The sequence below is a fragment of the Naumovozyma castellii genome, chromosome 1 (genome assembly GCF_000237345.1).
Source record: "Naumovozyma castellii chromosome 1, complete genome".
In the NCBI taxonomy this organism is placed as follows: domain Eukaryota; kingdom Fungi; phylum Ascomycota; class Saccharomycetes; order Saccharomycetales; family Saccharomycetaceae; genus Naumovozyma; species Naumovozyma castellii.
The window spans coordinates 3,006,795-3,019,861 of NC_016491.1; the positions used below are offsets into that span (position 1 = coordinate 3,006,795).

Below are 13,067 nucleotides of genomic sequence, written 5' to 3' on the forward strand. Positions count from 1 at the left end.
TGACGGGATATGTTATTTAACCACTAAAGAAGGCCAAAACCCCACATAGAACTAATTTGAATGTCGGAAGTGAAGCAATTGCTAAAGGAGGCTAAAATTGAACTCTCCAGGGCAGACTATGAAGAGGCCGCTGCCATCTCTGAACAGGTTTTAAAATTAGATCCAGAAAATTATTTTGCTCAGGTCTTCCTAGGCAAATCATATTCATGTATTGAAAATAAAATGAAGGATGCTGTTTCCCATTATGTGGCAGCTACAGACTTACTTCCTAATAATATGCTTGCCTGGAAAGGTTTCTTTATTTTACTGAATTCTGAAGGTGTTGTTCCTTCCACTGTCTCATTCGACGATTATTTCAACCTCTGTGGCAAGTATGCAGAGACGCTAATCCAAAATGAATTACCATTGGTTGAATTGATACATGAACTAAGAGTTATGAAGAAAAAATTTCCTCAATCACATGAGTCCTTTTATAGGCATATGAGACCAGGTACGCCAATGGCAGAAAGATTAGGACGTCATTTAATAACCCCACAGGATGCCTTAAAGGGGTTAATAACTATTATCAATGATAGAGAATTAGAAAGTATTGCTAAGATTGTTAGTCGTGAGAGATTAAGATTGAGTACAAATGATCCAGATTATCAAATTAAAATTAATGCCTTAGCTTGGGAAGTTTTTAATACGTCAGAATTAGACGATCTTTATAATCAATTGATTAACATATTGGACGATGATGATACCAGAGCTAAATACGAATCTCTATGGCTAGAATATAGAATTAGGGTTTTAAAATCCATGCCCATAGATTTGAAGTTAAATTTCTTTTTCAAAGTGAAGAATATGGTAGAAGATATGGTTTTAGTAGATCATGGATCCTTACTTGTATGGAGTTTATACTTTGAATGGCATGATTATGAGGATTTGGATAAGATGGATAAAAATTTGATCCTAAAATTTTTTAAGAAGTTCCCCACAGAACCATTAGCAATGATTTTGTATGCTTGGATATGTTCAAGTTTTTCCAAATATGATATTAGTGAGTTTGACAATAATGATAAGAAGAATGAAAAAACTGAAACTATTCGGGAATCTGAAACCGAAACTGAAGATGACGAATTAAACGAACTAGTGGAAAATGAAGAAGAAGATTCCCAGACTTTAAAGGAAGATGATATCTTGATTGCTTTAAATGACAACATTTCTAAGGCTCAAAATAATGCATTGGCACATCGTATTATTTCTCAGTATTACATATTCTCTAAAGAATATGAAGCAGCACTACCGTACATCAAAAAAGGAATTTCTCTAGTCTCACACAAGATCAGAGATCTTGGATGTCAACTAATACATACTAAACGAGAATTTTCGTTGACCTTGGCGACATGCTATACTTACGTGGACGCTCCCCAATTTCATAATGCAGCAATGACACTATTCGACAGAATATTACAAGAATCGCCGGATAACACGCGAGCCAAGATGGGTAAAGGTATCATATATATCGAAAGAGAAAACTGGCAGGATGCCAACAAACTTTTAAAGGAGGTTATTAACGAATACCCAGATAATTTAGATGTTCTCTCAGAGCTTGGATGGACTAAAGCAAATTTGGGTCAATATGATGAGGCTATTGAAATGCTTTCTTCAGCCTTACGAATGATCACAGGTAATGATTTGAGGACCACGACCTTTAGAGCTTTGACGTTATGGAGACAGGCAAAGTCATATATCTTCAAAGAGGCAGCTAACGTCAGTCAAGGCTTAGAAAATATCAAACTGGCGTTCAAGATCTTGGTTCAATTAATTAAAGTCTTAGACACATATGCACCTGCTTATTCCACTTTGGGTGATCTCTACACCACATATTATAAGGATAGTGGAAGAGCGTTCAAGTGCTACTATAAGGCGTTTGAATTAGATGCTGGTGATCATATTGCAGCTAATTATATGACAGAGGTATACGCAAAGTCAAATAATTGGTCATCTGCTGTTCAAATTGCTGAAAGGTTAGTGAAAGCAGAGAAAGCAAAAAGAGTTCTACAAACGATGAATTGGCCTTATAGGGTTATTGGAATTGGTAATTTAGAAAGACAACAAGAAAGTGACTCTATTGAATGGTTCCAATCTGCCATCCGTGTTGACCCCAACGATGTTGAATCATGGATTGGCCTTGGTCAGGCATATCTAGGCTGTGGACGTATCGAAGCTTCCATAAAAGTATTTGAGAAAGCCATTGAACTAGATTCGTCACATACATATGCCAAGTATTTCAAAAGTATTGCTCTCTCCGAAATGGGTGAGTTCACTGAAAGTATTCCTCTTTTGAAAGAGATCACTGGAACACATCCTGAAGAAGAGACATTTCAAGTATCATTGGCTACCACACTTGTTAACTATGCATACGACCTTTACTACGAGGGGTTTTTAATGAAATCTATATCTATTGTTTTAGACAGTATTGAAGTAATGAAGTTTATTGTTTCTGAGTTAAGTTGTTCAGTTCAAAATCTGTGGATCTCTCTCTCTCGTGCTTTGAAATTATTTGTCTTTGTTGAATCCAGGATTGATTGCTTACCAGTGGAAAGCCTGGTTGAAATTTTCAGTTCGAAAGGGTTGATAGGAACCAAGGACGTCGATCAAATTGATGACGTCGAGCTAAAAACCATTTTAGCATCTTCAGATGAGGATAACATTACCATTGGATGTCAATTCTTAATCTTGGCAGCTAAATATGCAATTCCTTCGGAAAACTTGACTGAGTATGCAGCAACTGTTAGGTCTGCTTTATGGTGCAATATTGGTGTCACAGAACTGACTGCTTCCCTTGTTTTGAAAGAGGCAAAATTTAGAGATGCAGCTATTTTCTCCTTCAAGAGATCGATAAAATATCAGTCAAATACCACGGAAGCATGGATTGGTTTAGGTATTGCTACAATGGATGTTAACTATCGTGTCTCTCAGCATTGTTTTATTAAAGCCGTTGCATTGGCACCAAAGGATATTGAAATATCATTTAACCTCGCCATGCTAGCCTTAAAGAATAATGATCTGGAGTTTGCTGAACAGATATTGATGAGGTCACAAAGTGTAGCTCCTCAAGATTCGTCGCCATGGCTGGGTCTTGCTTTAATATTGGAAAAGAATGGTAATACAGCAGATAGCTGCAGTCTCTTCGCACATTCCTTTATTTTATCTAATGGAAGGTCCAAAATGTCACAGTTATTGTATGCCAAAAGTACTTTACAAAAGTACATTGGTAATGAAAATGATGAAAGAAATATTCAGGTTGTTGAAGAGTTAACCACAGTAATTAATGCATTGGACCAATATTTTAAAAAAGAACCAGAGAATGCTTTTGCTCTAGAATGCGCCTTACTAACATTGGAGAGACTACATAATTTTAAATTTGCTAATAATCTATCAGAAAAATTAACCGAGCTATTGGAAAGTAGATTTGAAAAAACTCAAAATGAAAATGAGTTGTTCAATTTTGCTATAATTCGAGCCCAGTTCGCACGTATCCAACTAGGGTTAAGAAATTTCAAGTCAGCCATTGAAAACTCTGAACTTTCTCAAGGTATTCTAGCGGATTTCAGTAACGATAGGGTGATTTCTGCACAAATTTCCAATCATATTTGCCTTGGATTAAGTTATTTTTTTTTAGATGATTTTGATGAAACACTTGCTCACTTCCAAGAATTATTAAATATATCAAAGGACTCCAAAAATTTAGTCCTCTTGATTGTGAAAGTTTTATATGAGGTTGGTACACCTGATACTAAACTGATTGCAATGCAGGAATTAACAGACTATGTTAAAACACAAGGTGTTGATCTACTCACTACATTGACAATTGCTGCAATGACTATCTTAGATAAAAAGAAAGAAGATTTTAGAACAATTCTGAAAGAATTGAACACTATGAATTTGTCGGACATGATCTTAGATACATACAAAGAGTCACCATTATTAATTGAGCAAGTAGAAAGGAGCCTCTTTCAGGATAAAGCAGTCGATGCGGGCAAAAATACCTGGCAGAGAACCGCATTTTTATTCCCCAACGATTATAAGTCATGGAGTAAATTAGACAAGAGAATAGAGAGACGTGTATCTAGCAATTCAGCATGTAAGATAACTGCCCAAAAGATGAGTGACATTTATTATTCGTCAAAGAATCAAAGAAATATCCAAAGGAGCCTGTTTTTGTGTCCTTGGAATGAAAAGGCTGTTATGGCTTTGAAGGAATGCTTTTAAAAAGACTAAACTGTGTGTAAATGTGTATATGAAATAAATATATATTTTAGCATTATTGATAGAAAATGTGACGTTAAGAATGATTTAATGAAACGGTATCTTTATAAAAAAAAGGTTCTTCTATCTCTCTGGATTTATTGTCTTTTGTTTACTTATTTTTTTCAAAGTTTATTGCACTAAACAAAAAAAATATGGAAACATTAGTCAATTCAAAAACAAAGCTTGCCAAATTTTAATTCTTTCCAAAGTGTTTGATAAGATTTGTGTTCCTTATCTTGTAGAACAATGGTAGGGTTACTTTGTTCAGTCATTTTTCTTAATAATATATATAATATACAATTTTTTTTGTGGTTTTTTTTCATATAAAAAAATATATAATATCTAAACTAATACTTAACCAATACATTCTTTCTCACATTTCTTACCCTTTATATAATTTTCTATTTGGGTAGAAATATTTTCTTCACATAGAAACCAGAGATATTCAGACGTCGTCGGATAAGCCTATTTTGATCATAGAATTTTCTAGAATGTTCTACAACTTTTTTGTCGAACTCTAAAATTACTCTTTCATTTTCGATCATTTTCTATATTGTTCTTTTCTATGCTTTGTGAAACACCTTGCTCTTTGATACACGTATCCTATCCATTTTGTGGAATATTCGGTTCCAGCAGTGTTTACAAAGCTGTTCGGTATTAATCGAGTTAAAGTTCCTAACTACTTTTAAGAACGTTCAACTTATTGTAAGCCAAAACTTTACACGCTCTTACGACCACTTAACCCCTTTCAGGAAATTCTTAAGAGGTATTATATTGAATCACGGGATAGTTGAAATCTTCCATTTCTTCTTTGAAAATATAAATATGAGGAACTGTATAACATCAAAGAAATGATTAAATGATGAAATTTTTATTAAGTAATGCAATTTATTTCTAAATATTTTTAAACGTAGTCTAATCTATCAACACATCTTGAACACTTCCCACAATGAAAGTAATCTGGATATACGACTAAAACTATTCAACTCCCTTTCATTAACCATTTTCAATTGGTTCAATTCACTTGGTAATAAGAGCTCCTCTTCTTTACCTTTAACATCATCTCTATTAGCTTTTGTCAATAATGTGACGTTTTCGGCTCTTAAACTTTCCTTTTTGAATAATAGATTAGCAATATTCCAGGCCAGATTCTGTTTCATAAATCCATAAGCATGATTCTCATTCGTGCTAAATAGAAAAACAGCTCTGGCTGCAGCTCTATCTGCAGTCCTTGGAACTTCTTGAATTTCAACGACATTATATTTAACTAATGAAGAGATTGTTGACCTTATATCCTTTTCCTTCATCAACGCCTTTTGTGTAATCACCTTTTCTGAAACGAGACCATTGGAAGAGATACAGCGACGTATGCGCATTGCAGATGGACCTAACGTAGACAGTATGATGTAATCATATGTAGATGTTTTTAAAATAGGAATCAATTTACTGTATGGAACGTAGTAAACACCTGGCTTTGTTTCTTGTAAGAAAGGTGTGTTAGATGATGCGAGCAATTTCAAATGACTGTTAATTAATGCAATAGAATGTGGGTCATTATCATTTTCGTCAAAATCTTCTTCGTTTTCCTGTTCAGGATCCTCAGCAATATGAGGTAATTTAGGAATAACAAATCCATCTTCTGTTTTTAATCTCTTTCCGTTTGAAGTATTTGAATCTGTTTGTGAACGTTTATTGGTTGTTTGTGATGTTAAAGTTCCACGTAGGTCTACTGATGCTGGTAAATATTTAGCCACATCCATGGCGTTGAATGTAATACCTGGTGTTTTTTCTTCTGCAAGTTCTAATTCTTCTTTAATCCCAAGTGCTTCATCCAATTCCTGTAATAGTCCAGTTTTAGTTAAAGGATCAATCAAGTCAGGGGATTTTTGTTCTGTCATCTTTAAGGCCACTTTATAAACTTGAGCAGAATACGAATTAATTCTTGCTTTCGCAAATTGAGAAAGTTGCTTTGTTCTCCTAACTTTTAAGAAACGATCTAGGTTAACTGTCAATGGAATTGTTTTTATAACAGTTTTCAAGGAAGTTTCTGGATCCGTGGTTATCATATTCTTTGGATCCTTCTGGAGTGATAAGAATTTTTGAAATTCTGCTTTAGCTTTTGCTTTTGCTTCTGCTCTTTTTTTCAGATCAGACAAGGTAGAAGTTCTTGGTATAGTTTTGTATTCCTTTTCGTATAGAAGATGCCACAAATCATTAATTGGAGTATAGTTTAGTTTAGTGAGTGGAACTAAGAAGCCAGATTCACATAAGGTAACAAAGGTAGCAGTTAATTCATGCTTTAATTGTGGAGGTTGAACGTCCTCCAAATAGTCTCTCAAAGTGACAGAACCTAAAGTCAATATATTTTGGACGACTTGTGCAGCCAAAGATAAACTGCTTTCTGGATCAGTTTTTGAACGTTGAGGGAGGTAATTATTAAGCTCCTCAATGATCAAACCGGAATATAAACATAATATTAACCCATCCTCGTTATAGTAGTAATATGTTGATTTCTTCCCTGATAAGGACACTTCGTCTAAATATTTAACGCAACGCAATTGAATTAAAGAGACTAATGTTGCCTTTATAATTTTCACGTTGAAATCAGGAGCTTTTACAGCAATTTCATGCACAGTTAATCTACCTAAGGAAAGCAGCAGGTCTATAATCTTAGCGGCCCTTTCTCCAAGATTTGATTTGACCAATTCCACATAGAGAAACCTTTCTGGTGTAAGTGTTCTCTGTTCTAATGAAGAAACATCAATGGGTTGATCTTCGCCAACGGCGGCAGTATTCGCCTCGTTAGCTACTGAATTCGAGCCCTCTACCAAGGTAGGGGCCACAGCGGCCACAGAATTTAGAATAGATTCCATTGAAGGGTAGTTGCTTGCTCCTTTGCCCAACTGAATCGCTTTAACTTGATCTGCTCATCTATTGTTTATATTTTTAAAATTGTCGATGAGTGAAAAATTTTGAAAACGAGAAAAGTCATTCGCGACGGAGCCAATGAATGCAGTTTTAGGGGACTACCGAAAAGCCCGTCTCGAGGAACCATCTATTAAGAGGAAGTTGCTTATATGAATAGAACGTGTTCCCAGTCTTGTAAAACCACTTCAAACAGATAAGAGTATTACACATAATGTTGTCTGCCAGTACAAAATCCACTTTGAATAGAAGCCTGCTCGCTATTCCAAGAAGATCATACAATGTGATCGCATCTGAAGACGCTAGTAGAATATCTACTTTGGCGGTGAGAGTCAATGCTGGTTCTCGTTATGCCACTAAGGATGGTGTGTCACATCTACTATCCAGATTTAACTACCAAGATACAAATGATAAGTCAGCGTTAAGATTAGTGAGAGAATCTGAATTATTGAGTGGGAGATTAGAATCTCAAGTCTGCAGAAACTATATTACTTTGAAAGCCACATTTTTAAAAGAACATTTACCATACTACGTTAATAGTTTGGCCAACGTTCTTTACAAGACAAGTTTTAAGAAACATGAATTGGTAGAATCAGTGTTACCAGCTGCAAATTATGATTTAGCTCGTTACGAACAGAACCCAATCAATGTCGCCAAAGATCTACTTTATAACGTCACGTTTAGATCTGGGTTAGGTAACCCATTATTATACGATGGTGTCGAGTCTGTATCTTTAGAGGACATTCAAAACTTTGCTGATGACGTTTATACTAAGGAAAATATTGACATCATTGCTAAAGGTGTAAACACTCAAGATTTATCCAAGTTTATTAATGACTCTTTATTTAATTCATTACCAATGGGTACTTCTAAATTATTAGGCACTAAGCAAAAGACTTACCAAGGTGAGGATAGAGTAAGATACATTGGTTCATCAGTTGTCTCTTTAGGTATTCCATTTAATAAGGAAGCAGCCCCTCAATTCTATGCATTATCCAAATACTTAACCTCCAGCTTATCAGAACTATCTCCATTAATTCATTCTTCAAGTGCTGCCGTTTCTGGAGAAAATGGTCTTTTCGTTTTAAACCTTTTGGATGCTGATGCTTCTGTTGTCACTGAAAATATCAAAAAGGTCGTGCAAGGATTAAGAAAGGGAATTAATCTTTCCAAGGCTAAGGATTATGCAAAACTAGAATTAGAACTTGAAAATCAATTGTCTTTGGTACCAAGGGACTTGAGTTTTGATGCAGTAAAGGATTTCAAGCTGGAAAAGTTCAATTTAGCTGCAGTGGGTGACGTATCGAAACTACCATTTGCCGATGAATTATAAAATAGTTGTTGAACTATTTTACATATACTTGTAAATTTTGTGGTTCTAAACGAAAGTAAATAACATTCCAAGATATGTAGAAACCTATTTATTTAAAAAACATAATACCGAGTACATAAACTTACACACTTTTCTAGAGTTCATTATTTATTTATGAAAAAATTACGAGACGAAATCTTGAAAAAATGTCCGACAATCAATTACAAAGTAACCAGCAGCAAGAAACTACTATCAACTACGATTAATAATGTCTCTCGTGTATAACAAGACTCCATTACTGCGTCGAGTTTTTCCAACAGGTCTCAAAGTACCGTCAGCTCCTCAATTGTATGTCAAGTATGAATCTCTACAACCTAGTGGGAGCTTCAAGAGTAGAGGTATTGGTCATTTGATTATGAAAAATGCCCTCAGAGTTCAACAATTAGGTGGAAAATCACTTCACGTATTTTCTAGTTCTGGTGGGAATGCTGGTTTAGCTGCAGCAACAGCAAGCCAATCCTTAAAACTACCATGTACCGTTGTTGTTCCAACATCAACAAAATCTAGAATGGTAGAAAAAATTAGAAACGTTGGTACAGAAGTCATTGTTAAGGGATCTCATTGGAAAGAAGCCGATTCTTTCCTTAAAAACTCTGTAATACCTTCTGTTGATCGGATCGAAGAACCCATCTACGTACATCCTTTTGACCATCCTGATGTATGGGAAGGCCATTCTACTATGGTCGATGAAATTGTGGACACTTTTCGATCCCAAAATGTTTCTTTAAATAAAGTGAAGGCCATTGTATGCAGTGTTGGTGGAGGTGGTCTTTACAATGGAATAATCCATGGTTTAGAGAAATATCATTTGGCAGATAAAATACCCGTTATAGCAATGGAAACTGATGGATGTAACTCATTTAATGCGTGCCTGAAAGCTAAAAAGCAAGTAGAACTTCCAAAAATCACTAGTGTGGCAACATCTCTAGGGGCAACAGGAGTTGCAACTAAGGCTTTTGAGAACGGACAAAGGTATCAATCTCCTTCAGTTGTGTTGCAAGACATCGATGTAGTCAATACATGCCTAAAATATGCTAATGATTTCAATATTATTACAGAACCTGCTTGTGGTGCATCTCTCCATATGGCATATAATACAAAACTCATAGAGAAAGCTTTGGGAAAGAAATTGGATTCGGATGATATTATCGTTATTATAGCGTGTGGTGGTTCCGCAAACACAATGGAAGACTTGCAAAATTCATATAAACAGTTATCTGCAGAAGCAAACACAAAAAAAAACACTTTATGATAGGGAAATGATAATACTACTGTGAATATTAGAAGAAGACTTTTTTTTACCAATAATAACCACCTTCAATATAGATACTAAAATAAATAGTTGTTGTAACGAAGAATCAACATTTTCTTATAGAGTTGAGAGCACTTCTCTGCTTTTATTAACTGTAACCATTTCTTTCTTCCATATTGCATTTGTAAAATATCACCAGTCTTTGAACTTTAGTCAAAAAATTGTCTTTGTAATTAACACAAATAAATATACAAATAACTTCATGCCTATATATAATCATTTTTTTTAATTGCAATACTTATGGTGCCAATAAACAATAAGGACTATTTGTTCAAAAGCTAATTATATTCCTCATAACTTCAACTGTAAGGTTTCAAGCATTAATTAACTCTCTGTGTATCATTCATACATTCACTGGACAGAGACGGGGATATCTTCCACTCTGTTTTGGATAATGTAGGTTAAATGACAGTCCAGCATTTGAGGCCTTCTCGGACGGAGACTTCTCATTGTTCAGTAAACAAAAGCGCTGCCTGAAAAGTGTATTTTTCCAAAGAAAGGTTCATCGCATTTGTATACAGAATGAAAGAACTTTAAAAGAAACCATTTAAAAAGACAGGCATGAGGGAGTACCCAATACTTACGATACCAAGTGGACAGTTTACAGTTATCGATGGTTTTCTTATAAGTTTGGACAACCGAACAGCCAACGACATTTCCTCAGAATCAGCAAAGGAGCTGCTAACTCCCGGAAGTTGGTATATTCTCAAAAACTCCTACAATCCAATATCCTTGACAGTTTTACAATTAATGAGCTCCAATTACATGTTTACCAACCATCCACTCTTATTATTTGTCTTAAGACCAACTGTCTATGTCAGGTTTGTTAGAAAGAATAATAAATACCATTGTGTGAAAACAAATAAAGCACATGGAACTCATAAAGCTTTTGCACTAGACTGCGAAAGAACAGATGAACCAAAGACGAAATTTATTGTATTTACTCATCCCTTACAGAATACAGTCGGTTCTTTCAGTAAGATATACACACAACAGATGAATGAAAAGTTACGAATTCTTCAAACCTTTGAATCCATACATGATACGAAAGTAAGCAATCTCACTTTGAAGAATCTGAAAGGATTTGATCTTCCTGATATCATGTTTATTCCAGAAGAAATAATGCTAAATATAAAGCTCCCGATAACTCGAGCCAAAATAGAACAATTAAAAATTAAAGAAGAATCATCCAAAATGAAACAGATAGAAAAGTTAGAGGAGAGCCTATATAATATTAGTCTAGAAAAGAACATTTGGAGATTAAACAAGATGAAAGAGTATTTAGAGGGTGATAAGATGATGAATGGTGGCAGAATTTTAGGTTTCGAAGTGGTGTTTAACAAATGTAAAATCCAACTGGTAAAGAATCTCAAACTTATTAGCAAGTACGTATATCCTCGTCTTATAAAGCAGTGGTTTAAGGAATCTCAGGAGCTTACATATCTAGTTGTTGCCATTTCAGAGCGCTACACAGTTGTCGATAAATATGTGGTGGACACACAGGAGAGAAAGCTTATAGATCCCGAAGTTTTACGACGCTCAGGTACAGATGAAGAAAAGGATCAGCTTTCGAACTACACTCTCCTGGATTGGAATGTTTTGAAGTTAAGTAAGTACCCGTATGGCTCTGATGCAGAAGAGTTGTTTGATATTTTGAATGCACCATCAGAGGATTTCTATGAGGATATTAAGGGTAACATATCCACGAACAGGGAAATGCTGGACCAGAAAGGTAAGATAAAAACAGTGCCGCACCGTTCGGTATCTATTTATTTTGAGGAGTTTGGATGGAAGCATATCTACGAAAGGATGGAGCCAGCACTGGTGCGGGAGCCAGTAATTAAAGAGAACTTTTTAGCTGAATTGATTGAAAGTAATGGTGAAACCACTGTGGCAAATGACGAATATTTTAGTTTCCTTAAGGATCTCGTTAGATTAGTTGGCTACGAGCAGCAAAAGTCTTATTACACCAAGAATTTTACCGAGATGAAGGAGTTGTATATAGAAATGGAGAGGAAAGAACGTATTTAGGTTAGACAGAAGTAAATAATGGTCCTGTTTCTACAAGTTGAAAGGTGAACAATGATGAGGGGGGTTCTGCTGGTTCCAAACGCTCGTTACATGCGAGAAGAGAGCTGCCCCCCGTGAACCACAGTGTTTGCCAGCGTTGTTTGTTTATTTTTTTCAGGCTTCGCGCCAGGCGGTCGTTTTCAAAACACAACAAAGAAATGTCGGACTGGCGCCCGACGTCGCAAAAAGGCCTTCCATACTTAGCAAAGCGCCTCCGTGAGTAAGCCAACTGCAACCATAGGGAAAAGACGTAAACAAGATGTCACAGAGGATAGAACCAGGATCAGGGGTAGACACATTGTTCAATGAAATCAGTCAAGCATGTTTGTGAAAAAAGATATAGGAGGGAATGTTTACTAACCAGGAGGCCAAATAGGATATTTTCAATTCGTCACTTAGTTTGTTTAAGAAGAGTTTGCTTCTTAAACAACTGTATAATAATTACGTGAAGCAGCCCGTAAACACAAAGTATATAATTGATAAAGACAAAAAGATATTGTTAGAGCAGATATTCCGAAAGAAACATTGGCTAAATAAAAAGGAGAGGGCGTTCGTGGCAGAGAAGTGTGGGCTGAGTCCTCGCCAGGTGAGGGTGTGGGTATGTTGATATTTTTTCGCTGCAATTTCGCCAGTATACTAACACTATGTAGTTCATAAATAAAAGGACCAGATCCAAATAAATACCGTTCTGAAATACGTTCCGCTTTCGTTTCGTTCTTTTTTACGCTCCAGTACAGTACAGTGGGGTGTGAGATGGGTGTGTGGGTGTGAGGTAGTGGAAAAGAAGGAAAAATTTGCTTTCAGGTTATGTTGGGGGACACAATCAGGACAGCAAGATGAAAGAGGAGATCCGTGAGATAAGTGTTGAGGTGGAGGCGGAGACGGTCAGGCGTGAGCTAAAGCAGCGGCACATGGGGATGATAGCGTTGGGGGGCACGATCGGGACGGGGCTGTTCATCGGTGTGTCGACGCCGTTGATGAACGCTGGGCCTGTGGGGGCCCTGATCGCGTACCTGTTCATGGCGACCCTGGCGTACTCGGTGACGCAGTCGCTGGGGGAGATGGCGACGTTCATCCCTGTGACCTCGTCGT

General features: G+C 36.1%; 6 protein-coding genes across 6 annotated transcripts; 5 read left to right on the forward strand and 1 right to left on the reverse strand.

The window, feature by feature from the left end:
• Positions 1-60: 60 nt before the first annotated feature.
• SKI3 (SKI complex subunit tetratricopeptide repeat protein SKI3) lies at positions 61-4,257 on the forward strand (the record flags this gene model as incomplete). The annotated part of the gene is made up of 1 exon (XM_003674418.1): positions 61-4,257. The coding sequence occupies one exon, from the start codon at positions 61-63 to the stop codon at positions 4,255-4,257; it is 4,197 nt and encodes a 1,398-aa protein (XP_003674466.1).
• A 962-nt stretch (positions 4,258-5,219) lies between these two features.
• Positions 5,220-7,169, reverse strand: RPC82 (DNA-directed RNA polymerase III subunit C82; the record flags this gene model as incomplete). Its single annotated transcript, XM_003674419.1, has 1 exon — positions 5,220-7,169. One exon carries the CDS (start codon positions 7,167-7,169, stop codon positions 5,220-5,222), a length of 1,950 nt encoding a protein of 649 aa, XP_003674467.1.
• Positions 7,170-7,435: 266 nt separating this feature from the next.
• QCR2 (ubiquinol--cytochrome-c reductase subunit 2) lies at positions 7,436-8,554 on the forward strand (the record flags this gene model as incomplete). The annotated part of the gene is made up of 1 exon (XM_003674420.1): positions 7,436-8,554. The coding sequence occupies one exon, from the start codon at positions 7,436-7,438 to the stop codon at positions 8,552-8,554; it is 1,119 nt and encodes a 372-aa protein (XP_003674468.1).
• A 247-nt stretch (positions 8,555-8,801) lies between these two features.
• NCAS0A15330 (serine/threonine dehydratase family protein) lies at positions 8,802-9,845 on the forward strand (the record flags this gene model as incomplete). The annotated part of the gene is made up of 1 exon (XM_003674421.1): positions 8,802-9,845. One exon carries the CDS (start codon positions 8,802-8,804, stop codon positions 9,843-9,845), a length of 1,044 nt encoding a protein of 347 aa, XP_003674469.1.
• Positions 9,846-10,466: 621 nt separating this feature from the next.
• NCAS0A15340 (uncharacterized protein) lies at positions 10,467-11,936 on the forward strand (the record flags this gene model as incomplete). The annotated part of the gene is made up of 1 exon (XM_003674422.1): positions 10,467-11,936. One exon carries the CDS (start codon positions 10,467-10,469, stop codon positions 11,934-11,936), a length of 1,470 nt encoding a protein of 489 aa, XP_003674470.1.
• Positions 11,937-12,234: 298 nt separating this feature from the next.
• NCAS0A15350 (homeobox domain-containing protein) lies at positions 12,235-12,655 on the forward strand (the record flags this gene model as incomplete). The annotated part of the gene is made up of 3 exons (XM_003674423.1): positions 12,235-12,294; positions 12,352-12,573; positions 12,626-12,655. 3 exons carry the CDS (start codon positions 12,235-12,237, stop codon positions 12,653-12,655), a joined length of 312 nt encoding a protein of 103 aa, XP_003674471.1.
• Positions 12,656-13,067: the final 412 nt, after the last annotated feature.